This window comes from Rhinolophus sinicus, linkage group LG09 (genome assembly GCF_036562045.2).
Source record: "Rhinolophus sinicus isolate RSC01 linkage group LG09, ASM3656204v1, whole genome shotgun sequence".
Taxonomy (NCBI): Eukaryota; Metazoa; Chordata; class Mammalia; order Chiroptera; family Rhinolophidae; genus Rhinolophus; species Rhinolophus sinicus.
The window spans coordinates 117,106,036-117,133,206 of NC_133758.1; the positions used below are offsets into that span (position 1 = coordinate 117,106,036).

Here is a 27,171-nt window from a genome sequence, read left to right on the forward strand (position 1 = left end):
ATATTTTCTTTCAGTGTTTTTTTTTTCGTTTGTTTGTTTCATTTTCTAACGTGACTCAGACCCATTTGGTATTCATTTTGGTGAAAGGAGGACTAGGCATTACCATTATTTTTCCAGGCTGCTGTAAAGGAATAATCACGATACTCAGCTACCTTCATCAGAGATGAAATTCCCAGCTATATTGGCCTTTTCTGGGCTGTCCATGAACCAGAACTGTGGCTTGGACCATGTTTTACTCACTGGCAGGTTTTGTCTTCCTTTGTTACTCTTCTTTTTCAGAATTTTCCTGATATTGATTGTACAAATATTTTTCCATAGAATAAGCTTATCTGGTGTTGAACCTTACAAGTTCAAAAAAAATCACTTACAGGTTAATTTAGGGAGAACTGACTTTAAAAATTATACTAAGCCTTCCTTTGCCCAAACAGGATATACCTTTTCATTTGTTTTAGTCTTTTATATTCTTTAGTATTTAGAGATTCTTTTTCATATAGATGTTGCACATTTATTACATCTACTCCTAAATATTGGTACTGGGAATGGGAGTTTCCTTTTCCATATTTCTAAATTTTTGTATACATGAAGGCAGTTGAGTTTTTAAAAAGATTTCTGTTTGTCCTCAGCTTACTGCTCTCTCATTGTTTGTAGTTGTTTTCCAGTTGGTCTCTTGGGTTTTCCGGTCTCCTGGCACCATAATTTCTTCCCGTTGTCATGGGTAAATAGCAAGGTGACTCTGCCTTTGTCATGGGTAGATGTGTGTCTTTAGGGAAGGCACTGACAGTGGTCTTTGCGGTGCCTGGAGGAGGGCTGGCTTCTCCAGCCCCGCCAAGCCCCTTCTAGCCCTGATTCCCGCTCAGCATTTCCACGGAGGTCTACCCTGTGTGCCCAGCTGGCATGTGGGCATTGACTTACTCATGGTCCCTGCCAGCCTGCTCACCCCACGTTTTCCCACCAGAGACAGCAGCAGCTCTCTAGAGCCTGAACACTTGGAGGTTTCCTGGGCTCTTTTTCACACGCTCTATCCAGTCTGTTGAAATCCTTCACAGAGACTTTCAGAGTTCAACCCAGTGTTGTCACCTCAGGTACTGCCATCTCTCATCTATTCTCAACATGAGACAGGAATATTGCCTGGGGTTCCAAGGAAGCTGGGTCTGACCAGAGCTCTCCTGCTGTGCGCTGTGCACTCCGTACCAGCCACAACAGCATCCTGTGGGTCCCCTGCACCTTCAGACCATTGCTGCAGCAGCCATACATCTGCCTGGACCACTGCCCAGGGAGCTCCTGCTCGTGTCGTCACCTCCTGCCAAGCCTGGACTCGCATGTCCCCTCCCTTGGAACAACAGCAGCCGTCCACCCCATTCCCCGCACGCTGGTGCCCTGAGCCTAGCCTCCTGCTCTTTCTTCCCCAGCACCTCACTCCTCCTGGTGCAGCCCGTTTAAACTTTTTCCGGTTGTTGGCCAGTCTGTCCACCTCGTTCAGTGTAAGCTAAGAGCAGGGATGTCTGTGTTCTTCACGGATGTGCCCCCAACTTTTAGAAAAGTTTCTAGCTGCAAATAAGTATGTGGATTAATCCAGGAGAACCTTGGCCGCTTTCTGCAGATATGTGTCCCGGACATGAGTGCCCCCGGGCCCTGGGAGCAACCCGATGCCGGGCCGGACGGCCACCTGGCTTTGCAGGTTGGCACATGTGTGCTGTGTAGAGGTTGTATAACGAGTGTTTATAACCTCTTTACAGCCTGATTCTGGTGTAAGTTTCTGCAGGGGTCAAAGCTGCATTTTAGAGCCGTTTTCTCCCACTCGGCTAACCTGCAAGGCATGAACCCAGTACAAACACTAGCTGCTCAGTCCACCGGTTCTCTCCATGGAGCCCTCTCAGGTTGTGGTGTTGCAGTAGTATCTCCCATGACCCTGCTGAAGGGTCACTGCCAGCAGGCAGGACACTGCTGTCTGATGGGAGGGGTCTGCTTGTCTCCTCTGCAAGAGCACGGCACTGGCACCTCCGTCATGCTGTCCGTGCAGTCCAGCGTGTTTCAGGGACTGAAGTCCTGGGATGCATAGCAATTGGCTTTTACCCGTGTGCTAATATCTGACGTCTTTGTTCTCATGAGCTGTCCTGAGGAACTTTTTCATGGATGTTTTCTCAGCCCCACTGCTGAATGATGACTTTTAAACTTTTCAAAGGGTGTGGTCACCTTGCAGAGGTGGGATGACCCTAGTTTTGACTCGCATGTTGTTGTGGGTTGAATTGTGTCCCCCTGAAACATATGATAATGTCCCAACCCCTAGTTCCTGTGAGCGGGACTCTTTGGAACTGGTCTCTTTGCAGGTATAATTAGTTAAGATGAGGTCGCCTTGGGTAAGGTTGGGCCTTAATCCAATGACAGGTATCCTTATAAGAAGCAGAGAAGAAACACAGACACACAAGGGACAATCCACATCAGCACAGGCAGAAGCCAACATCTCTGATCACAGTCACACATGCACCATGTCTGCTCGAGTGCTGTGACCCAGCAGCACGAACTGGGCCTTAGAGAAAACAGAAACTTCTTCTCACGTTCTGGCTGCCCGGAGTCTCGGACTAAGGTGTTGGCAGGTGGTTTTCCTCTGGGCTCTGAGGGAGTGTCTGTCCTAGGCCTCACCACACTTCTGGTGGCTGTCTGCTGTCTGTCCCTGGTGTTCCTTGGCTCTTACCGGCACTACTGCAATGTCACCTCCGTCTCCACATTTTTCTCCCTGTGTGTCCAGGTTCCCCTTGTAAGGACACCAGTCATTGCACTGGGGGCCTACCCTGCCCCAGCAGGACCTCATCTTAACGTACTCATTAGATCTGCAAAGACCCTGTTTCCAGTCGCAGACTTGGGGGCAGGACTTGAATGTGTCTTTTCAGGGGACAGTTCCACCCACAGCATACACCAAGAGATTTTGAAAAGGTTTACGCTAATTGAGTGAGGCTTTCTGGCTTTGGGTTTGGTTTTGTTGTGGGGCCCAGATGTTGAACAGAGGGGAAGTGGTAGGTCTTGAAAGCTGTCAGCATCAAACAGCAAAAATTGAGTCAGAATCTTTGTATCCAAGGCAGTTAATAGTGTGTTGTTGCCCCCACGACAGTGAGCGGGGGCCCCTGGACTGACCTGGCCGACCGTGTGTGGCGGTTTTCTGTGCCATTTGGTTGATTGGCAGCATCAGTGAAGGAGCTGGGTTTGTTGCTAGGAACTGGCCCAGCTCCTGAGGCTTGGACACGGTTCTGGGTACGGAGGGACCCTGTCCAAGGAGTGCTGGATGCTGAGTGGCAGCAAGCATCTGTTTTCAGAGTTGTGCGGTCTCCTCAGCCAGAGTCTCCAGGTGTAAGTAGAAAGGCTCCTCAGGTAACTCCTCGGAGAGACAACCAGTGAGGCAGACGGCCGAGTAGTCAGGGTCTTGACTCCACCGCCGGACTTGAAGGGAGCCCTGGGTACAAACCAGGATGTGCGCTTGCTGATGGACCCATCAGGGTGGCAGGCAGGTCATCCCTGGCCTGGGAGAGAAGTCTGTGGGAGGTGCCCCAGGATGGAAAGGGAGCCCACCGGAGACCGGGAGCCCACGCGGCCCCAGGCAGTGCCTGAACTGAGCTGCACTTGTGACTCTATGCCCCAGGGGTCTTGTGAGGACCAGGAGAAGTCTGAAACCTAAAGAGCCCTAATAGGGAGTAAAACGGGCAGTCCTGTGTATCGGTTGATAGAATGACCTATAGCAACATGAAAAGATTAAAAGGAGAAGAGAATCGTTTAATACACTGAGTATTTTTCAAAAGGGCAAAGGCATTTCTTTGTACTTCTCTGTATATTTGTCTTATTTTTGGAATCAGGAAAGCATATTAATGATATTAGTAATTTTCAAAAGCTGCTTTGCAGAATGCCCCCTTGCCCATGTCTGGGACCATCGCAAGCGCTGTTGGTTTTCTCTCCGGGTCTGGCTGCCTGCGATGGGCAGGGGGAGGCCCTGCACGTGTGCTCGCAGGAGGGCTGCACTGTGACTCGGCAGATGGGCTGGCTTCTGTGATTTTTATAATCATTAGTTATAATCATACATTACAAAAAAGCTATCTGAGCCTGAAAAATAAAGAGCCAGGAGGGAACCATCAGTCTCCCGTTTGGGTTCTGGCCTGGCCTATTGGCTTGGTGATGTTGGCCTGTCCTTTGAGCCCCGTTTCCACCTGCAGGATGGTTTGGGGTGTTAGCTCAGTCAGCTCAGGTGGCTTAAACAACAGAGAGTATTTCTCTCAGTTCTGGAGGCTGGAGTCCCAGAGCCCATGCAGGCCAGTTCAGTCCTCCTGGGCCCCTGTCCCTGTCCCTGGCTGGTAGGTGACCACCCACGAGCTGTGTCCTCACAGGTTCTTCTCTGTGCCTGCAGACAGAGAGTGAACCCCCAGGTGTCGCCTCCTCTCACGGGACACCAGTCCCAGCAGATCAGGGCCTCACCCTCACGAACCCCCTCACACGTCCCAGTCTCTACATAGTCACATTGGGGGTTAGGGTTTCGACTTAGGAGTTTGAGGGGGCACAACTCAGGCCACAACTTTATTGAAAGCAGAGTTGTGAATTACAAGTAGTGGACACAAGTGAGGTCTGGCTTGGCCCCCCGCCAGTTTACAACACAGGGATGCAGGTGTGAGGTGTGTTGACAGACTGAAGTCCTCAATCATATGTGTATTTTCATAGATTAGCACAAACTCAAGGTCGTTACTGTGATGATGTCACGCTACTTCCCTGCCTTCTGTGTGGGAAAGAAACGGTCGAAGTTAAGCTCCGTCCTGGAAAGATCTGAGAGGGTCCCGAGAGCCCCTGGGAGGCAGTGCCTGTGCCCCCAGGCCAGCTTCTTTCCCTCTGAGGAGCTATTTGCAACCTTTCCTATTGTCCCCCTCCTCTTTTTTCTTTAAGATTGCATTTTTTCACTTATTACGAAAGCAGTATATGTTCTTTGCTGAAAAGTGGAGACAGTGAAAACTCCGGTTTTTCTCAGCAGCAGGCCCATCAAGTCAGAGTTGCTTAGTGCCCTGTCTGTAAAAGGGGCTCAAACAGCCATGGACAGCCAGTGACCGTTGTCACTGCAACTCTCCTCAGACAGGGCAGAGTGTGAAACCCCCAAAGAACATGCTGGACTAACTACCAAGGGTCCTGGAATATCCCCTGGGGGTGACTTGGGTGAACATAAAACCTTCGTTTTGCTGGTTTTGCTGGTGAATTAAGTGGCGCTGTTTTGCTGGTTTCAGGGGCTGCCACACATAACGTGTCAGCACTTATTGCAAGAGCCATGGTTGGAAGGGGCTCTGGGTTATCTGGTCTTCTTGGGGTACCCACAAACCTTATTCTGGCCATGACCCCCGCTTACAGCGTCATTTTAATAGCTCTTCTAGTTTCATTAAATCAATACATGCTTCTTCTATTTAAAAGAATTCAGATAAGACAGAATAAACTGATATCATACTCCCCATAAGTAATTAACTACTGTTAAGTTTTTAAACTGTTTATTTGGAAATAATTTCTGCTTAGAGATAAATTACAAAAAGAAAACGTCCTCTTATCCAGAGTGTGCTATTCTTACCATTTTACTCATTGCCGTTCTCATTTGTCATTCTCTCTCTGGCTGTCTCTGTGTGTCTGCGTATAAATGCACATGTATATGGTTTTTTCTCAACCACTAGAGACTAAGTTGCACATGTCCCCACCCTGTGTGCCTGAATCCTTCGTTGTCTGTTTCCTAGGAATAGAGATGTTTTCTTACACGAGCACAGCACAGTCGTCACTACCAGTACATGTGACACTGACGACACCCATATTTCAGTTGTGTCAGTAGGTACCCAGATTTCCCCTTCTCCTTCACGATCCAGTCTAGGGGTAGGTGTTGCCTTTTGTCTTCACATCTTTACTCAGCTCTTCACTCAGATCTGGAACATATCCTTAATTTTTTTTTTTTTTTGGGGGTCTTTTGTGACATTCTTACAGTGGGATAATACAGTTTCCCCGTCTAGCATGTTTCACTTTTGGTTTGTCCACATGATTAGCTCAGGGCTCTACATCTCAGCCATGTGTCCTTCCTCAGAGTGCCACAGCTCTGGGCACACAGTGGCCTCTGTCCCCATTGTCTCTGACAGTGATCACACAGCTGGGTAGAATTACTGGGTTTTTCTCCCTGGCACCTAGTAAGCACTCTGTGAGGAGCATTGTAAGACTGGGAAGGAATCTTTCCTCATTGACATTTCGTCCAAGAGTCGGCATTCGTTGGCATTTCTTGCCTGAACCAATGTTGGGACGCAGCTCCTAGGGCAGCATCCTCCACAGCAGCTCTGCTGTCAGCAGGCGCCCTCTTCCTCCCGTGTGCGTATCTATTTCTCATCTCCGGGGCCTCCTTAAGTCATCTTCATGGTTTCTAGTTAATACTGTATTCAGTTTTGTTCATGTGCACACTGCCACAGACTTGGCAGCTGCAGCCCCATCAAGCTGTCTGCTGTGTCCTGTGACACGCCCCTTTTTTTGAGCCCTTCCTCGTTTTCTGAAATTAGCTGCTTAGGCTTGTGTGTGCTTCCCAGGCTGCTGGCCCTGGAATAAGCCGACTGGCCCAAGAGTGAGCAGCGACACAACCTGCGCTGGTGTGCTCGCTGCTGTGATGAGGTCTTCACTTCTTGGGCCTTTCAGTGGACAGAGCTAGGAAATACAAGTGTCTGCACACAATTGTGTGTACACACGCATGCACGAGCAGGCATGTAGGAATCAATCACAAGTGCACACTGCTGTGTCCGATTCCCGTCTGTCTCTGAGGGTTCCTCCATTCCTATTTGTATGTCCTTCCGCCAACGCCAGGACCCTGGCTCCTGACAAGATCAGCACGTGATGTTCCTAAAGTAGTTTATTCTTGAGTGGACTGTACTTATCAAACCCACTGGAAAGATTCAGGATTGTGGCCCCGCCCACATTGTCAGCTTTCGATGACCATCCTGCACATCTCACCACATGTCCCTACAGAGCAATATATGCAGTTGTATGAAATTGTCAGCACACTATGCAGACTGTACTGGAACCTGATTTCCCCACTGATGAGCAGCATTAACTCCATTTCACAACATATTATCCAACATCAGAAAGTCCACAAAATGAGATGCATAGAATATTTTGTAACGGATGCAGAATAAAACTGCTCCAGAATTGTTATTGGACTTTGATTTTAGAAGGTGTCCAATTTTTTGCTGAGATATATAAAACTGGCATCAACACCTTTGTAACTAAATCTTTATTTCCTTAGGATAGAAGTGGAGTTACTGGTCAGAGGGTATGTATACTTTTATGTCTTTCTGAACAGCTGTGTTTATGCTCTGGCTCCCAGTTCCTGAGCGCACTGGTTTTTCTAGACCAGTGTTTCTCGGCGGGGGGGCCGCACATCAGAATCCCGGGGGGTACCTTCAGAAGCAGCGATGCCCAGGCACGGACTCAGAACCTCTGAGATTCTGGTTTCAAGGATCTGGGGCGTCACCAGGATTTTTAGTTTTTAGAGGATCCCCAAGAGATTCTGACATGCCAACTGGAAAGGTGAAAGTAGTTTTCCATTATTTTAATTATAATTTTCTTCTGAAATTGTTTTAGACATTCAGATGTGGGAGAAGTGGCCCGAGAAGTGAAAGCATCTGAGAGAGGAACAGCCGTGGCCATTGCAGGTAAAGCTGGGCTTGGGCCCCCTCCAAAGTAGGTGTTTCTTCTATCCCATTGGGGTTCTGGGTTCCAGCACCACCCTGAGACCATGGGCCTCAAAAATAAACAAGCATAAGGCTTCGTTTTTCCTTTTACGAGAAGATTCTATCCAATCGTCTTTTAAGCTTTCCTTATATATTCAAAATAGGATCCAAGTTTTAAACAGGTGGTTATCACACAGTTTAATGGGAACACCACAATTTGATCACTGCCACCTGAGTCATGTGTAGGGTGACAGACTAGTTTCTAAACTGGGCACTTGTGAGCATGGAAGGTGTGTTTTTCTGGAAGAACAGGTGTAACTGGGACTGTCCTGGTAGACGGGGGTTGCAGTTCTTGTTCATGGTGAACAGAAGCCGGTCCTTCTTTCTTTGGAGGTTTGGCAGTGGGGCTGTTTTGCTGCCCCTCGTGACGTCAGCTGGAAGGAGTAGCCGCACACCAGAGATCTTAATTTCTCTTAGTAACTCATTGTCCATTTGCCTTACATGAATTTGGTGCTTGTCGAGATGAATGTGTTCTGTTGGATACTAATAATGTTATGCAAAAATAACCACACAAAACATGCAAATAAGTTTGGGTTAATCGCATTGTTTTATTTTATTCATTCAAACAAATATTTATTCAATGAGCTATGACCTCATACTAGTTTTCTGAGCTACTATCAGAAAACCAGAAAAGAATGCGTGTTGGCAAGGACATGGAGAAATTGGAACCTTGTGCGCTGTGGTGGAAACGTAGTGGGGCTGCTGCTGTGGAAACAGTGCGGAGAGTTCTCAAAATTTTAATAATAGAACTACCTTATGATCCCGCAATCCCACATCTGGGTATCTACCCCCCAAAATCAAAAGCAAGGTCTTGAGGAGATACCTGTGCACTCCTGTGTTCACAGCAGCAGCATTACTCACAGCAGCTGCAACAGAAGCAACCTGAGTGTGCATCGGCAGGTACACAGATAGACAAAATGTGGTATGTGCCTATGATGGCATATTAGTCATCATTTAAAAAGACGGAGATTTTGCAAAATGCCGCAGCATAAAGGAAAACTGCTGAGTGCAATAAGCCCGTCACAGAAAGACAAACGCTATGTGAGTCCATGTATGCGGTGCCTACCGCAGTTAAATTGTAAAGACAGGAAAGACAGTGGTGGGGCGGGGAATGGGGAATTACTATTGTTTTAATAGGAATAGAATTTCTTCTTTAGAAGATCAGTAAAATTATGGGATGGAGGGTGCCAATGGCTGCACAACATTGTGAATGTATTTAATACCACTGAACTGTGCACGTAAAACATGGTTAAGATGGTACATTTTATGTTTCGTGTATTTTAACAATAAAAAAGGAAAAACATTGGGAAAACAACATTTAGAGTCAATAATTCTGTGGCATTTAGTACACTCATGAAGTTTTGTGAGCTTATCTATTTAGATAAGATCTTCTCATCTATTTAGTTCCCAAACATTTACATTGCTCAAAAGCAAAACTCTGGACTCCAAATAGCCACGGCAATCCCGAGAAATAAGAACAAAGTGGGAGGTATCATGCTGCCTGACATCAAATCATACTACGAGGCTATAGTAATCAAAACAGCATGGTACTGCCATAAAAACAGACACAGGTCAATGGAACAGAATAAAGAGCCCAGAAATAAATCCATGCCTATGTGGTCATTTAATGTATGACAAAGGAAGCAAGCATTTACATTGGGGTAAAACAGTCTGTTTAATAATTGGTGCTGGTCAAACGTGACAGATGCATGCAAAAAAAAAAAAAAGAAACAGTACCACCTTCTTAATCCATATACAAGAATAAACTCAAAATGGATTAAATACTTAAATGTAAGATCTGAATCCATAAAGCTCCTAGAAGAAAATATAGGAAGTAAACTCTCAGACATTACCCTTAGTAATATCTTTACTGATATAGCCCCTCGGGCAAGGGAAACAAAAGAACAAATAAACAAGTGGGACTACCTCAAAGTAAAAAGGTTTTTCACAGCAAAGGAAACCATCAACAAAACAAAAAGACATCCTACTTAATGGGAGAAGATATTTGCCAATGATTCATCTGATAAGGGGTTAAAATTTCCAAAATTTATAAAAAACTCATACAACTCAACACCAAGAGAACCACAAACAATCCAATTAAAAAATGGGCAGAGGATATGAAGAGCCATTTCTCCAAAGAGGACATACAGATGGCCAGTAGACATATGAAAAGATGTTCAACGTCACTAATCATCAGAGAAATGCAAATAAAAGCCACAATGAGATACCACCTCACTCCTGTCACAATGACCGTGATGAATAAATCAACAAACAAGTGCTGGCGAGGACGTGGAGAAAAGGGAACCTCCTGCACTGTTGGTGGGAATGTACATGGCATAGCCACTATGGAAAACAGTATAGAGGTCTCAAAAAATTAAAAATAGAACCACCTAATGACCTAGCAGTTCCACTCCTGTGTATTTATCCAAAGAAATCCAAAACACTAACTCGAAAAATATATGCACCCCTGTATTTACTGCAGCGCTATTCACAACGGCCAAGATATGGAAACAACTGAAATGCCCATCAATAGATGATTGTATAAAGAAATTGTGGCACATTTATACAATGGAGTATTACTCTGCCATAAAAAGAATGAAATCTTAACCATTTGCAACAACATGGATGGACCTAGAGAATATTATGCTCAGTGAAATAAGTCAGACTGAGAAAGACAAATACCATACGATTTTACTTATATGTGGAATCTAAAGAACAGAATAAACGAGCAAACAAAACAGAAATAGACACAGAGATACAGAGAAAAAACTGATGGTTACTAGATGCGAAGGGGGTTGAGGATGGGGGAGAAGGTGAAGGGATTAGAAAGTACAAATTGGTAGTCACAAAATAGTCACAGGGATGTGAAATACAGTATGGGGAATATAGTCAATAATGTTAAAAAGAGCATGTAAGGTGCCAGGTGGGCACTGGACTTATCAGGGGGATCAGTTGTAGCCTGTGTAGATGCCTGACCACTGTGCTCTACACCTGAAGCTGATGTAGAATAAAACTGAATGTCAAGTATAATTAAATGTATACAGAGAGTGCCAAAAAAATGTGTATACATTTTAAGAAAAGAAAGAAAATATTAAAATTGTAATAATATATACTGATAACAAAAGATGAATAGAAGTCACATTTGACTTCTGCAATTACAAGAGGTGCTCAAAGTGGTTACCATCAGTGTCCAGACACTTCTGATTATGGCGAACTACTTCTTGAGCAATGTTGACCAAAGGGTCTACTTGTATACAGTTTTTTTAGCACCCCCAGTGTGTGTGTGTGTGTGTGTGTGTGTGTGTGTGTGTATGTATGTATGTATATAAAAATATATGTGTTTGTATGTGTGTGTACATATATACATATATATATATATATATATGACCATGTATATATGGTCACGGGATGTAAAGTACAGCATAGGGAACATGGTATTGTAATAAATGAGTATGGTGTCAGAGAGGTAGTAGACTTGGGTGGTATTATCGCTTTGTGAGGGGTGTAAATGTCTAATCATTGTGGCGTTTTGTACACCTGAAACTAAAAAAAGAAAAAATTATTCAAAAATAAATTTAAAAAAATGAGAAACAAAAGTAAAACTCTGTATCCATTAGGCAGTGTTTCCCCATCTGTCCCCACTTCAGCCCCTGTAGTGACCGCCAGCCTGTCCCTCGTTCCAGCCCCTATAGTCACTGCCAGTCTTTTCCCACTTCCAGACCCTGTAGTCACCACCAGTCTATGTTAAGTGTCTCTGTCTGTTCTGCATTTTCCCTGTAAATGGAAGCATACACGTGTGCCCTTTTGTGTTCCTTTTCTTTCAATGAGCATAATGTTTGGTGTTCACGCATGTTCTTTTTAACACGTTGCGTACGGCGGGGTTTAAATCCCTCATGAAGATTCTCGTGATCCGTACGCAACGTGTTAAGGTTGAATAATGTTCTGTTGTGTGGATGGACCAGTTTCTGTGTGTGCGTTCCCCTGCTGAGGGATACTCGCTTGTTTCCACCTTCTGCCCCTTGTATTCCCACTGGGCTGTAGCCTACACCAGTCCCCTCCTAACCAGCTCGTATGCAAAAGGAGCTCAGGTGGAGACTTTGGCCCCGGTGCCCAGCCCTCCCAGCCCACATTGGCTGCTGCCTTGTGTCCTGCAGCCCCACTCCCTCCTGTGTCCTCCTCGCCCATCGTCTGCTGCCGGCCGACATCTATCTTGGCTTCCAGAGTTCTCTGCCTGCATCACGTAAGGCTCTCCTACCCTGGTCAGTGCTTTCCATGGTTTGACAGCTCAACCCTCTGGCCACTTTGCGTTCTTGCCTCACCTACCTGCTACCTCTCCACTCCAAGCCAGAGCTGTTGCCCATCCATAAAAAGCAAGTCCCTGCCTTCTCTGGGCCTGAAGTTTACTTGATTCCAGCTCAGCTGACCCTAAGGACCACCTCGCCCCCTCTCGGGTTTCTCAAGGTGCCCTGTTCTCTTCTCTAACCATTGGCGTATGGATTCCTTGGGGAAATTCTTCTGATTTTTTTTTCACGTTGTTCAGCATTGCGGCTTGGTCCACGTGCATCACCCATCTGTGTCTCCTCTGATACTCTCCTGCTTTCTGAACTCCCTTTCCTTCTCTCATTTTTCTCCCTCGTCCTCTTAATCACATTGACTCCCAGGCATAGCATCGAAGAAGGCTGTTTGAAACGCCTTGTTTATCTACCTGCTTATATACAAATCATGAGAGAATGAATAAATCTGAAAATTTCAGAATCTTTTCTTGATTCATAAGCTTTTGCAAATATAATTTTAATTTTGGAATAGGTGATACTTTTAGTTGGATCAGAAGGCAAAATCGGGCCAGCCCAGTGGCTCAGGTGGTTGGAGCTCCATGCTCCTAACCCCAAAGGCTGCCGATTCGATACCTACATGGGCCAGTGGGCTCTCAACCACAAGGTTGCCGGTTCGACTCCCCGACTCCCACAAGGGATGGTGGGCTCCGCCCCCTGCAACTAAGATTGAACACGGCACCTTGAGCTGAGCTGCCGCTGAGCTCCTGGATGGCTCAGTTGGTTGGACCGCGTCCTCTCAATCACAAGGTTGCCGGGAGCCGCAAGGGATGGTGGGCTGCGCCCCCTGCAACTAGCAACGGCAACTGGACCTGGAACTGAACTGCACCCTCCACAACTATGACTGAAAGGACAACAACTTGACTTGGAAAAAAATCCTGGAAGTACACACTGTTCCCCAATAAAGTCCTGTTTCCCTTCCCCAATAAAATCTTTAAAAACAAAAAAAGGCAAAACCATAAAAACATGCGTGGGGAAGGAATGTTGCCACACAGTCCCACATTTGCAAGCAAATCTATAGGGTTTTAAGGGCTTGTATCACAGTGTAAATATCTGAATAGCACTGAATAAAGTACCTTCTGTTATTAAAATGTCAGTGTTGGGTAGACCGCAGTGCTAGAGGCTTTGGAAAAGTGACTGTTTACTTGAAAGTCGTAACTGTTCCCCTCTGTGCCCTTCCCCCATGTACGTGTATCGTGTTAAGTGATTAAAAAACTCCTTAAGACAGAATAAAAATGATGTTCATGGGAGCTGAGAAGTTTATATCAACTTATATTTTAAATAGTTTCTAAAATCAAAGATCGGTCGATGTGTTTGATATAGTTATTTGTATTTTATTTTCACAAAGTTTAGTAAATTCTACAAAGGATATATCCTAGACCAAAGCCCTATCTTGTGTTCAGCTATTACTGCTTTGTATCTTCTAGGAAATGAAATTTACTTGGAAAAACTGAAAGCAGTAATAGCACTAAAAATAAATTAGCCACTATATCGTCACTTCTACTTGTTGGTAGACAATTCTTAACTTGCTGATGAAACTCTGTGTGTGTGTGTGTGTGTGTGTGTGTGTGTGTGTGTGTGTGTTTGTTTTCTTCCAGATTTGGAATGGAGAGAAATGGAAGGAGATGATTGCGAGTTTCATTATGGAGGTAAAAACTACAGGATTTGATAACATTGGATTGGGGAAAGAGGGATGGAATGGGTATAATGAAAAATAACTGGGATTTTTTATTTTGAACAATTGGGAGAAGTTGCTGTCTTAATAAGAAGAGGAGAGGGTTCTGAGTTCAGCCTAAGTTGGCTGGTGTCAGGCACCTGATTTGATTGACACTTTATTTTTGCTTTTTTAGATGGTACGAATGAGGCTCAGGACAGTGACTTTCCCACAGGTATGTATGTTCTCTTATTTCTTCCCGTCCCAGAGAAGGAAGACATCATCTAGGCTCGTGGTTCCCACACCTGACGGCATCAAAATCACCTCCGGTCCATTATCCCTTTGTGTGCCAGTAATAATGTTGCCAGAAAAACAACCCCTGGGAGCTGTTACAGGATAGGATTACAGTGAGCTGGTGCCTGCGCAAGTTATGTTACCAAGTACTCAACGTGATCCTAGAGCAGTCAGGCTTGGGGACCACTCCTCTGGTTGTGTGGTTTATTTACAGATCCATGGAGGACCACTCACCGGGCATGAGTGCATATACAAATGGTCTTCTTTGCTCTGCCTTTCCCGTCACATGGAACTACTGTGCCACGTAAAACATAACAATTGTTCCATGTCTGGATGAGAAAAATAATGTCCCTGGTTTCACTCAGGCAAAACCCAGAAACCTGAGTAACACCTGTGAAGAATTTCTTGGGCGTGTCTTTCCCTACTAGTGCTTGTGTCCCTGCAGTGAGGTCACCAGCTACACTGCCCTAGGGCTCTCAGGGCGCCTTTGGCGAAGTCAGCGGCAGGCGGACCCCTGCGGGGACGTGAGACAGCTCTAGCTCTGCCCGTGTTTAGAATGCTGCTGTCACCCAGCAGTGGTCCTGCGCCATCCTGGTGCCTCCCATCGTGGCTTAGTGAGCGTCTGAGCTGGCATCACAGGTGTCACTTCCTTTGAGACAAGACACACAATCCTGGAGCGCAGCAGGATCGGTGTTGATTTACTTAACATGCAGTTTCTGCGTTTTTCTTTTTCCCCTTCTTCCGCCTCCCCACTCCCCACTCCAGTTCAAGCTGTTGCTTATCAGTCTAGTTGTGTAGGACACAGCTCCCTGGCCCATGCTAGTATTATGAGCCTTGCGCTCCTCCCTGCTGAGGAAGTTGGTCACCGGTCATCGGTTGGCTGCTCACAGCAGCTCACGCCAGCTGCCAGTTACGCTGCCTGCTGGCTACTCACGCTGGCCACTCCTTGCAGCACACGGTAGCCCATGGCAGCACACAGCAGCCCACAGCAGCTTATGCCAAGCTCCGGCTGCCCATGGCAGCCTAGCTCCAGGGAGAGCCGTTTTTCACAATCTTAGCTGTAGAGGGTGCAGCTCACTGGGCCACGTGGGAATAGAACCGGTGACCTCGCATTAGGAGCACAGTGCTCCAACCACCTGAGCCACTGAGCCGGCCCTCTAATTTTTTTCTAGTATGAAAACTGGTAAGAAAACCCGCACTGCAGAGGTAACATGTAAAGACCTGCATAAACAAGTGCAGAGTTATGATGGTCTCTAACAATTATCCCATACAATAAAAATTTAAACCCGTTACTGATGTAATAACTCCATTTCCTTAAAAAATTTGCCAATATTTTGTAAAGAGAAAGGAACATCAACAAGGAAATCAGTGACTGTGTCACCTCTGGGAAGTTCCTGGTGACTGTGAGGAAACCCACCACTGGGCTGGGGCAGAAGCACAGGAGCAGATTGGAGGGTTGGGGTGTGGTTGGAGAATAGGGCACTTTGCACATCTGGGGTGCGTAGCTGGTCACTCCAGCCAGTTAATCTGGGCGTGGTTCTGCTAGATCCTGTAGGTTTCAAGCGAAAGTAGACACACAGATGTTAATATGAAATCTCCCGATTCTTAAATGTGGCCCCTGGCTGCCCTGCCCTCTTCCCTCCCGAGCATCTCACATGTCTGCCTGTGTCCGTGCCTGGCTGGTGTGCTATCGTGTGTCCTGCTCTGAAGGAGGCCGCCCCACCCGTTCTGGTACCCCATCCCCACTGCTGACCTGATGCGCGTTACGCACTTCACACCTTTCTTTCCCTCCACAGTGGAGAGGAGCCGCCTGCAGGACATGCTGTCGCTTCTGGGCCTGGACACATACCAGGTCCAGAAGCTCAGCCTTCAGGATGCCCTGCAGATCAGCAGTGACAGCGTGAGGAACTGGGCCCCTCAGGCACCGAGGGACTTGCCCTGGACCTTCCTCAGGAAGCTGCAGGCTCTCAATGCTGAGGCCAGGAACAGCACCACCGTGGTGCCGGACACGCCTCCAGACGCCCGGCCTGTGGAGAAGGAGAGCCAGGTGGAGGAGATTGTGTACTGGGACACGGCCGACGACGTCTCGGCCGACATCTACTCCTTCTCGGAGCTGCCGACCCCCGACACGCCCGTGAACCCCTTGGACCTTCTGTGTGCCCTGCTGCTCTCCTCTGACAGTTTCCTGCAACAGGAAATCGTGCTGAAAATGTCCCTCTGCCAGTTCGCACTCCCTCTCATTCTGCCTGACTCAGAAAACCATGGCCATACCTTCCTGCTCTGGGCCCTGAGGGGTGTCATGCGGACGTGGTGGGCCCAGCCCCCGAGGGGTGTGGGTGGCCTCCGGGAGGACAGCGTGGTCCTGCCCCGGGCGCCCACCTTTGCCTTCGTGCGAATGGAGGTTAGCAGCAACTCTAAGTCCCAGCTGCTCAACGCTCTGCTGAGCCCCGGCCACAGGCAGCGTGACTGCTTCTGGCACCGCGACCTGAGTGTGGGCACCAGCCCTCGGGAGATCGCGGACGGGCTGGTGGAGATCTCCTGGTTCCTGCCCAGCGGCCGGGAGGACCTGGACCTTTTCCCCGAGCCCGTGGCCTTTCTGAACCTCCGGGGTGACATCGGGTCTCACTGGCTGCAGTTCAAACTGCTGACAGAAGTGTCTTCGGCTGTGTTCATCCTGACTGACAACATCAGCAGGAAGGAGTACAAACTGCTGTCTTCCATGAAGGGGTCAGCCACCAAGTGCTACTTCATCCTGAGCCCCTGCCGCGGGAAGCGGAACACGAACCTGCGGCTCCTGGGCCGGCTGCTGCCCGTGCTGCGGGTGGACCACTCGCACGTGCTCGTGAAGGTCAGCAGCACGGACAGTGCTCGCTTCGTGCACAGGCTCCGCTCCATCGTGGCGCATGTGGCACGGTCGCCCTGCAGGAGGCTGTCGCTGGAGGACATGGCTCACGCGGCCCGCAAGCTGGGGCTGAGGGTCGACGAGGACAGTGAGGAGTGCCAGCGGGCCAAGGGCCGGATGGAGCGGGTCACCGGGGCCACCAGGGGTGCGCTGCGGCTGCAGGGGGACCCTGGGGGTACAGCGGCCCAGGTGGACAGGGAGCTCCGTCAGGCTCCGTGGGCCGGGGGCCCCGCTGGGGGGCTGCAGGACTTCATTACCGGCCTCGGCAGCCCCTCCCCGGGCGAGAAGCAGTACTTCCTGCGTTGGATGGAGTGGGGACTGGCCTGGGCAGCCCACCTGAGGCCCAGGCATCCCCCGGAACTGGCTGCTGCCCTGAGAGCAAAGCCAGGTGCGGCAGCAGACGCCAGTGAGCCGTCCAGGCCAGAGCCTCTGGGGCTGGAGCACTTCCTGCGGGAGATGGGGCAGCTGTACGAGGCCGAGAGCTGCCTCGTGGAGGCCGGGAAGCTGCCCGCAGGCCAGAGGCGCTTCGCCCACTTCCCGGGCCTGGCTTTGGAGCTGCTGCTGACGGGGCTGCCCCTGGAGCTGGTGGACGGGACCACCCTGAGTGCCCCGCTGCGCTGGGTCACGGGGCTGCTGAAGGAGCTTCACGCCCATCTGGGGAGACGGTCGCGACTGGTGGTGCTGTCAGCGCTGGGCGTGCCGGGCACAGGCAAGTCCACTCTGCTCAACACCATGTTCGGGCTGCGCTTTGCCACCGGGAGGGCTCGTGGTCCTCGGGGGGCCTTCATGCAGCTGGTCACTGTGGCCGAGAGCTTCAGCCAGGACCTGGGCTGTGACCACATCCTGGTGATCGACTCTGGGGGCTTGATCGCCGGGGCCCTGGCCACGGCGGGGGGGCGCTTCGAACTGGAGGTCTCCCTGGCCACTTTGATTATGGGGCTGAGCAATGTCACCGTGGTCACTCTGGCTGACACCAGGGACATCCCGCCGGCTGTTCTGCAAGCGTTTCTGAGGCTGGAAAAAGCAGGCCACATGCCCAGCTACCAGTTTGTGCACCAGAACCTTCATGATGTGCCTGTCCCCGGTCCCAAGCCCAGAGACAGGTGGTGGCTCCTAGAGCAGCCGGGTGACGTGAGCAGGGCCACAGTACAGGCGGACAAGCAGGCCGACGGCCTCCGGACGCTGGCCGAGCTGGCCTTCTGTGACCCAGAGAAGCTGCACGTCTGGCATATCCCCAGCCTGTGGCACGGAGTGCCGCCCATGGCCGCTGTGAGCCTGGGGTACAGTGAAGCCGTCTTCGAGTTGAAGAGGTGCCTGCTGGAAAACATCCGGAACGGCCTGTCCAACCCCAACAGGAGTGTCCAGCAGCTCATTGAGCTGGTCAGACGGCTGTGAGTACAGCTGCCCTGAGGGGCGTGTCACGTCCCACGGCGTCCGGGGTCTCCTGAACAGTGTTTCGGAAGGCAGTAGCCTCCAGAGCGCTGCCAGAGGCCCTGGGGTGGGCCATGAGCTATGTCTCCAAGCTGCAGTGGAGGACCTTGGGGTGTGGCTTTCCCACAGCGGCTCTTTCATTGCCCCTGGAGTGCATAGCTGTGGTCCATCACTGCAGCCGGAGCACTCAGCTGCCCAGGAGAGGGGTTAGGAAGGCATCCCAGAAAGCAGAGCTAGGTGACTCCCCCCCGGCAGGTCTGTTTACTGACTGACTGCAGCGGCCCCGACCCCACTGGAGGCTGGCTCTGTCTCCCCACAGCACTGACTTCCTCTGGTCCTTGCCCGGGGCTCTGAGCCCCTCCAGGGCAGGGCTGGGCTGCCCAGCACTGTTGGCGCTTAATAAAAGTTTGTGAAATGAATGAATACACGAATGAGTCATAGGCAAGTTCCTCAACCAGGATCAGTGTCTGTCTGAGGGAGGGGTGCACGATGCTGTCCCCTCTCTAAGGTGCCCAGGTTCGAGCTGCTCCTGGGACACTGAAATCACTGTCCTTGCATTGACTCCAAGTGTCTCCATCATCATCCCATTTTGCAGCTGAGGAAACGGCCTAGAGCCATGAAGCCACACGTCCTAGCCACCCTCCTGCATGGTGCCCTTGGCCCTGAGCAGTCATTGTCCCCAAACTCCTACAGCAACCAGGCTCACCCCAGCCCGCCCCTTGGTGTCAGCCCTTCATTTCACTTCCATGCCTCTGGGGCCAGGCTTCCTCCCACTTGCCGCCATCTGGGCCAGAACTTGGGGCCCTCCCCTGTCAGTTCTCCAGCTGAAATCCTTGCCTGTGTTGGCCCTTCCTGAGGGCCAGGGTCACCTCACGGAGCCCTGGAAGCCAGTCCCAGCTGTGCCACTAGCTCTGAGAATGTCAATCGTATGGTTGAGGAAAACTAGGCCGTGAGGTGGTGTCCCTTGCACTCCTGCTGATTCGGTAGGTGAGTGACCTGCATCCTGCATCGGACCCATCCTTGAATGCAGGCTCCTGGGCCCTTTTTTGGAGTCTCTGTGGTGTCCAGAGAGTTGCCCATGATCTGTGAGCCTCCAGATGTTGCGACAGGTGGGAAGCTGTACTGGGACTAGGGAAAGCTGAGCTTCTGCTAATAAATGTAGGAAAACCTTTTCTCTTCTGAAACGTCAAAGAATCTCCAATCCTCAGGCACTCTAAACTCATCTCTTCCTGGGTCATTAACACAAATTTTATCATGTTGGTTCACCTGGAAGTACCCAAAGCTCTCATTAGTTTCCCCCAACGCCATGGAAGTCCCCCAGGTGCTTTTTCAGCATGAATCCCCCCAGTGCCCCAAGTTCAGGCTCTGGAAACCACTCTTAGAATTGTTGACTATCAATCAGTCTCTTCAAAACTGCTTCTAGCTATTCCTCAACTGGAGAATAGGGAGGCCAGTCCTACTGGTTCCTGCTGACCAAGGGTTCTTTACCTGTGTCCTGTCCATTGTCCAAAGTTAAGGTTTAATCACTGAGTTCCTGAAACTTAGACAATTGTGATTTTTTTGTTTTTTTTTGGGGGGAAGAGTTCATAGCTTCCAACATATTTTCAAAAGGATTCATGATCCAAAAAAATAACTGCTTAGCAATCAGGAAAATATTCCATCGATCCATAGGACCTAAGATACTATGAAATTACATCTAGCATTTGCCCAAAGTATTTAAAGTTTTGTAAACAGACCTGTCTAAAGACTAAGCAGGATTTTGCCCTGGGAGGCCTGGAGCAGGACCGCCATGGAGGACTCGCCGTCCAGCAGCCGTGAGCGACCCTGAACATGCCTGTCCGGGGTGGGGTGGGGGGTGGGGAAGGGGGTGACCATCGTTTCTCAGGGGCAGGCATGGAAGGGGGTTGCCCTAGAGCCTGGATGATTTTTCCAGAAAGGGCCAATTAGGCCAGTCCTCACTGTCAGGGGTTGATGTTTCAGTTCCATGATCAGCGCAAGGGGCTGTCGGCAGACCCTGAATTCGGTGCCACTCTGATTCCAATTCCCACAATACACAGATCTTGCCAATTGGCCCCAAAGCTCAAAATGTAAGTAAGCATCAGCCTGCCCTACCTGTTCCCGGGTTCACAGCCGGAGGCTCCCCACATCAGACCTGAAGACATCTTCAGTGTCTGAGAGGCCCTAGAACTTGCCATGGGGCTGGCTACTGGGCAGTGATATCCTTAGAGCCGAGCATAGTGATGTGACAGCCACTCAGGTGGAAGGGCGGCCAGGCCTGCTCACAGGGACGTGGTGATGAAGTGAGAGTGGGAAGCACGTCAGTGACCATGCAGTAAATGAGGCTGGGGGTCTAAGATGAGGGCCAGAGTGCCTGCCCCTCTCCTGGAGACTGGACGTAGCTCACAGGATGCCGGCGCCTGGTCGGGCTCTGAACCTCAGCCCTGCTTCCTGCCAGTTTCATGGCCTTGGAGCTGTCTCAGCTTCTCCGAGCCTTAGTCCCCTCCTAGCACCTACTCTGTGGGAATTGCACAAAGACCAGTTTGGGAGGAGCTCGTTTGGGTACCAACAAACTGAGTCGATCCCACTGTGCACACCCATACAGCTCGTGTGAAGGAAGCCTCCTGCCTTCTAAGTCAGCCTCGAACATCTGAACATGCCAGACTCATCTTGTAAGCAGCCAAACACTGGTATCTTAGAATTAATCTGCAGCCATTTCCTTTTCTCAACAATACATAAAGCAATGTCTTGTCATGGATGTTGTTAGTTTTACTGACACAGAACCGAGCAGGACTACTGTTAGAAATCTGTAACAATGTAAACGGGCTATGGTAGCTCTCCCAGGCTTCTCAGGTGTCTGTTAGCCAAGTAAAGAAAAGTCCTTTCTCTTTGTTTGGGTCAGTAATCAAAAACATGATTTTGGCTATAAAACTATCTTGAGTTCCCAAGACTTCCAATAAAACAAATTCAGAGTCTAGCCTCACAAGCACCAATGAGTCAGGACCGCAGAAGAGGGAGCCGAGGGGTTCTTGATCTGGTTGTGGCAGCTTTCAGTCCCTCACCCCACAGCACCCCCACTCGGGACTCATGGCCTCATTCATGGTGTCGGCTGCCTGGGTCTCCCAACTGTCCTGGGCCCTGGCTAGCCCTAGTGGGCACTCCTTCCTTAGCACAGCTTGTGATGGCAGCCCCACCTCTAATCCCACCCGTTATGGTCTTTATCTTACCTCTTTGGTCTGCTTTTCTGCCCACCCCATCCGAGCTCCCTGTGAAGACAGAGTGTCAGATCTAGCATGCCGTCTAAGGCCAGTACCCTCCGAGTGACAGATACTGTCACCTTCCAGCACTGGTGATAGAGAGGGGTGTAGGGGATGTCCAACAGCCCTCTCCCCAAAGGGGTCTCTACAAATCAGGGTCTGGGAGTCTCCCACTTAAATGTGGAGTCTAGGACACCAGTTCTCAAGCCTGGCTGCAAACCTGGATCCCCTAAAAAGCGCTGAGAAAGCGGGTGTCCCCCAGTCCTGTGATGGCAGGGTGGGGTCAGTGCATGCTGACATCCAGCCAGGGAGAGAGCCTGTGCTCTCAGAGCATGAAAGCGACTGACTCCTCCTGGTTATCTTGAGGAAAGCGAAAGGGCTCCTGTCTGAAAAAAAACAAACCAAAAACAAAAAACAAAAAAACACACAGCTGGACATCCTGTCTCTCCAGGATTCTGTCTGGACTCTCCCCACCCTTCCCCAGCAATCTTCCCAGAGGTCATTTGTTCCTACATGTGGCTGCTCCTTATCCAGGAAGTGGTCTGTGCTCAGCCACAGAAACCGGGGCCATTCCCCCATTCTCCAAGGTTCTGGAGGCCCCCTCAATGGAGCACATGTTCTGGAACAAGGAGACTCGCTCCATTTGCTAGTTCTAACCTCGAGTGAGTCTTGGACCTCATCTTCTGATCTGCAAAACCTGGACAATATTGCCTCTTAAGAATTGACAGGAAGTAAAGTGCATCAAAACACAAAATGGAAATTACAGAAAAATAAAACACCCCATTAAATTTTCCCATTGGCAATTGAAAACAATAACAATTCACAGTATTGTATGTATTAAAATGTCATTTTTAAGTTATTTTAATCATGCAAACACTCACAGGACCACCATTAAGGAACCAGCTACAACCCTGTGTACTACAAGGTCCAGTATAAACAAAGAGAACAGAAAGGTAGGTAACAGGATACTTGAACCATGAGGGACGGAGGTCAGTTTGGAATTCCAGGGAGGCATGTCAGGCACAAGGAAGAATGGCCTGAGTACAGGAAACCACGAGTGTAACTGTGGAGCTGCCTCCTTCTCCAGGGCCCACCTTGAACCCAGCACAGCAGTCCTTGCTCAGTGGCCAGCAGAAGTCGGTGCCGCTGTCACCTGTGCTGGAAAACCAGCCTCCTTTCTCTTGTTATGGTGGTGTCCATGTGAGTTCTCATGGTCCCTCAACAGCTGGTTCATCTCCCCAAGAGGAGGTAGATATCAGGGGCTGCATTCTTTAATAAAATAAAATAAAATAACTGCTCACTCTCTCCTGCATTTTTACAGTGTAATTTTCACAAGAACCATTACTTTCTCCATTTTATACTGAGGGAAACAGGCTCCGGAAGGTCAAGTCACTTGCGTAAATTGCACATCCAGGAAGCAGTAATTCAGATCCCGTGTTCCTCACCACTTTGGAGCAGGCTTTTAAAACATCAAATTGTGAAATCATCATACTTTATGGAAAAAAATACTATCAGTTTAAAAGGTCCTCCATGAAAAGGTGAAAATCCTTACACTTGGAAAGTGTTGTCATTTGACAATACTTGTTCTGTCCCCTTATCCAACATGCAGAGCAGTTGGCGGCCACAGGGAAAATTAGAAATAAAACATTCCTAGTTCCGTGGATATGAAAGACACTGTCCTTTTATTAATGTTTCTTTATTGTTTTTTGGGGGACGTAGCTTCAGGTAGGCAAAGGAATCTTGATCATGGAAAATGCACTGGACTGAAGTCAAGAAACGGGTGTCATGGTCCCGCTGTGTCCCTCCCCTCTGTGATCTTAGGCAACTTACCCTCCACTTTTGGTCTCCATTTATTTTCCACAGACATGAGAATCTATGTGGTTCCCTCCCACGGGAAGCACAGCAGCATGCAAGCAGCATCACGTTGAATGATGTCGGTAAAAAATGGCTAAATACTGGTGACTTCACCTGACAACCTAACATATCAATGACTACTATTTATCCTACCGGCTCTATGGGGTAGTACAATCAACAGACCCGCTTATGGATAATGGACTGAAGCGCAACTGTGCAAAGACTGTTACACCTGGGCCACCTCCAGAGCTTATGGGCTTTTTCCATTACAAGATATCCAGTGTTGGTGCTCTTCCCGCTGACATTAATAATTGCTGGATACCGATTACAGTGGTCATGTTCTGGCTTGAGCATTCCAGGCCCTGTGATGGGCCCATGGTTTCCCGCAGGGTCCCGCCTTTTCTCCTTTACTTAAAATGTTCCTCCCCCAGGCCAGACACTAGGGTGCGGTCACACGAGAAACCCTACCCTCTGTATAACTCATCCTGGAGAACTGGGAGAAGTCTTTTCCAGAACATGTTTCTTCTTCGTCCTGCAGACGAGGCCTGTCTGTAAGTCAAGGTATCCGAGGCCTGACACCAAGCCCGCCGCTCCGCAGCAGCAGGGCAGGGGTCTGACCTCGCAGGGGTCCCAACCCACTGAGGCGGGACGGCCCAACCAGAGGCCCGGCTCCGGACAGAGAGGCTCCGCCCCCAGCCAGAGGCTCCGCCCCCAGTCGGAGGCTCCGCCCCAACCAGAGGCCCCGCTGCGCCCCAAGCAGACGCTACTCACACACTTGCACCGGCTTCAATCGCTGGCTTCACTTAGGTTTCGTCCCCAGTCGCGGCTTCCCAGTGTTGACCTTTGCCCCCGCGGCGCGGCTTTACGTCCCGCGCGCGGCGCCCGGCCCAAGATGGCGGCGCCCATGTGCAGGCGGGGACTGGGACCACGGGTGAGTGGGCCACGCGGGGGGCCTGGCGTGTCGGCGTGGGGACCCTGGTTTCCGTCTCACGCCGCTTCCCCCACAGGTTCTGTCCTGGAGCCGACAGCTGCCGTGTACTTGGAGCGCCCTGCACACCTCCGCGGTCCGCGCCAAGGTGAGCGCGGTCGGGCTCAGAGGCGGGGTGGGGGGGGCGGAGGGGCGCGGGGCCGGGGCGCCTGGAGGGCGGGGGGCGGAGGGCGCGGGGCCGGGGCGCCTGGAGGGCGGGGGGGCGGAGGGGCGCGGGGCCGGGGCGCCTGGAGGGCGGGGGGGGGGCGCGCGGACTCACGGCTTCTCTCTGCTGCTAGAATCGCGCGGCCAGAGTCCGTGTGGGCAAGGGGGACAAGCCAGTGACCTACGAGGAGGCGCACGCGCCTCACCACATCGCCCACCGCAAGGGCTGGCTGTCGTTGCACACAGGTGAGGGGACGATAGCCATTCCGGTGGCAGGAGAGGACGACGACAGGCTAGAGAGTGGGCGATGCGACCCCAGGCCCCGCCCGGGGCGGTCTCAAGTGCGGCTGTCAACACAGACGCGAAATGAACACGTGTCAGAGGTTTTATTCTGCTCAGTAAATCAACGCGAGAGTGAGAAACCAGTCAAACACACCCAAAGAATTAAAACCGCAGAGACATGTAGGTCAGGGATGCTGAAATGTATTTAACAGGGATACAGAACTGGCCTTTTGGGGAGCAAGGACTCGATAGAACCAACACAGAAATTACTTGCATGACTACAGACAAGAATTGTTTTGTATTGCTGTCGGTCATCTGTGATTTACAAAGATGCAAAATAGTTCAGAGGCAGTGAGAGGAGTGAACCCCATGGACTGCACCGCGACGTGGGGACAGTGCTCTGAATATTGCTGCTTTCCACTAAAGCACACGTTTTTATTTACAACTGAGCAGCCATTATTCACAGATCCCGCAAGTGGTAATTAGCCGACTCTTGGTGCTGTCTCATTCTTGGATGTGGGCAGCAACCCCACGTCAACCTTCCCAGCCATGGTTGAACAGGGCTCTGCCTTCTTGCTTCAGCTTTCACACAATACACATGTGCTTTTTGAGCTCTATAATGACATCTTTTCGCAATTTTGTGCATTTTGTTGGTGACTCTACTACTTCACGTAGCTGGTCATGCTGAAGTGCTGTGTAGTGTCTGAAGCACAAGAAGGCAGTACCTCACGCACAAAATGTGCCTGTCACTTAAGCTTCCTTGAGGCACGAGTTGCAGTGAGGTTGGGAGAGAGTTCAGTGTGAATCAGCACATGCAATAAGCAAAGTGTCTTTAAATAGAAATCTAAAACATGGTTCTGCATTGACCTCTTGACAAAAATATTGCGACCAAAGGCTTTCAGAGCCTAACCCTGCATTTCCCCAGGAGCAGGTGTTCAGTATTTGCTAATTTATTGTTCACGGTGACTTTTTAGAGCATAACTAACTGCTAGTTAACAAGCATTAACTGTATTTTGTTCAGTATGAGGGCTCTGGACCTGGATGTTTGCAGTGCATACATATATCTAGAGCAATTAGTTAGAGGTTCCTGTCCCCACCCTTTGCAGATTTTGGTTCTAAAGTCTGGAGGTGGGTGTGCAGGCTCAGCAAATATTTAAGAGGTGCAGGGGATCCAGGGTCCACTGAGAACCCACTGGCTGGTGACAGAGCTCGTGTCCCAAACCCCAGAAGGAGCTGGTGGCCTCATCCCTGGCCTGTGGGATGACCAGTGCTTCTATAAGGCAGTCAGAAGAGAGTGGGAAAGGAGTCGTCTGCACTTTGTCCTCGTTAAGACCTCATTCTTCCCTACGGTAAAGAAATGGTCATGATGGTACTGACTTCACAGGATTAGTTCAGGAGCATAACGAAACATTGCACTTTGAACTTTAAAGTGTTACTCCACTAAGAGAGGAAAGGAGAAGAGGTGGGGTTGGGGGTGGAATTGAGTGCCCTCTGGAACTTTGACTGACTCCCCCTTCTCAGGTAATCTGGATGGGGAGGACCACGCCGCAGAGCGAACGGTGGAGGATGTTTTTCTCCGCAAGTTCATGCTGGGCACCTTCCCAGGCTGCCTGGCTGAGCAGCTTGTCCTGAAACGCCGGGCTAACCAGGTAGACATCTGTGCCCTGGTCCTGAGGCTGCTACCCGCACACAAGTTCTACTTCCTCGTGGGCTACAGCGAGACCCTGCTGTCCCACTTTTACAAGTGTCGCGTGCGTCTGCACCTCCAAACTGTGCCCTCAAAGGTCGTGTATAAGTACATCTAGGATAGTGGCCTTTTGGCCATGAATCTCTACCCTGCAAAGGACAAATGTGTGAGAAAGGGGTGAAGTAGAAATGGGGAGAACCCCCGGCCCCCAGAGTCCCGACACTTTGCTTTCAAAGCTGCTGTTGAATAAATGGACTTTCCATGTTGTCTGTTGTCCCGGTCTGTCTCTATACTTTAGGTGAAGGAACTAGGACAGGTTTTCTTTGGGGCGCTTCAGGGGTCCCAGGGAGGCTGCGAGTTAGGATTTACCCTCTTGGCAAGTGGTGGGTATGTAATAAAGTTGTCAACTGTGGTGGCATTGTTGCATCTTAGGTTCTCAGTACTTAACCATCTTGCATAACTAACATTTTGTGTCCTTGCACCAAATCTCCCCAGTTCCCTTTCCCCAGCCCCTGTCTACTGTGCTTCCATTTCAACTGGTTTTAATTTCACATAAAAGTGAGATCGAGCACTATTGGTCGTTCTGGATC

The 27,171-nt window shown here is 49.8% G+C and overlaps 2 protein-coding genes across 8 annotated transcripts in view; both read left to right on the plus strand.

Annotated features, from left to right (window-relative positions):
- The window catches only part of URGCP (upregulator of cell proliferation), a 29,109-nt gene extending 10,314 nt beyond the window's left edge, over nucleotides 1-18,795 (plus strand). For 2 of the 6 annotated variants that reach the window (XM_074312136.1, XM_019731674.2), the window contains exons 2-6: nucleotides 7,274-7,300; nucleotides 7,612-7,682; nucleotides 13,690-13,740; nucleotides 13,942-13,980; nucleotides 15,836-18,795. In XM_074312136.1, the coding sequence (XP_074168237.1) occupies nucleotides 13,707-13,740; nucleotides 13,942-13,980; nucleotides 15,836-18,336 (2,574 nt within the window). In that variant the 5' untranslated portion in view covers nucleotides 7,274-7,300; nucleotides 7,612-7,682; nucleotides 13,690-13,706 and the 3' untranslated portion in view covers nucleotides 18,337-18,795. The remainder of the gene's footprint in view (nucleotides 1-7,273; nucleotides 7,301-7,611; nucleotides 7,683-13,689; nucleotides 13,741-13,941; nucleotides 13,981-15,835) is intronic. The other 4 variants (XM_074312138.1, XM_074312137.1, XM_074312139.1 and 1 more) reach the window with 2 other exon arrangements.
- A 5,425-nt stretch (nucleotides 18,796-24,220) lies between these two features.
- On the plus strand, nucleotides 24,221-26,847 carry MRPS24 (mitochondrial ribosomal protein S24). Of its 2 annotated transcripts, XM_074312142.1 has the most exons (5): nucleotides 24,232-24,411; nucleotides 24,488-24,556; nucleotides 24,747-24,858; nucleotides 26,122-26,243; nucleotides 26,416-26,847. In XM_074312142.1, exons 1-5 carry the CDS (start codon nucleotides 24,373-24,375, stop codon nucleotides 26,524-26,526), a joined length of 453 nt encoding a protein of 150 aa, XP_074168243.1. In that variant the 5' UTR covers nucleotides 24,232-24,372; the 3' UTR covers nucleotides 26,527-26,847. The 2 variants fall into 2 exon arrangements, with proteins under 2 accessions (XP_019587244.2, XP_074168243.1); XM_019731685.2 differs by lacking the exon at nucleotides 26,122-26,243 and having other exon boundaries at nucleotides 24,221-24,411.
- The last annotated feature ends 324 nt before the right edge of the window (nucleotides 26,848-27,171 follow it).

Bases quoted from the DNA above. Each gene is read 5' to 3' on its own strand.
- MRPS24 (XM_019731685.2), top strand. From the start codon at position 24,373: ATGGCGGCGCCCATGTGCAGGCGGGGACTGGGACCACGG. The intron at 24,412-24,487 runs GTGAGTGGGCCA...CTTCCCCCACAG, and splicing joins GGCGGGGACTGGGACCACGG to GTTCTGTCCTGGAGCCGACA. The intron at 24,859-26,415 runs GTGAGGGGACGA...CCCCCTTCTCAG, and splicing joins CTGGCTGTCGTTGCACACAG to GTAATCTGGATGGGGAGGAC.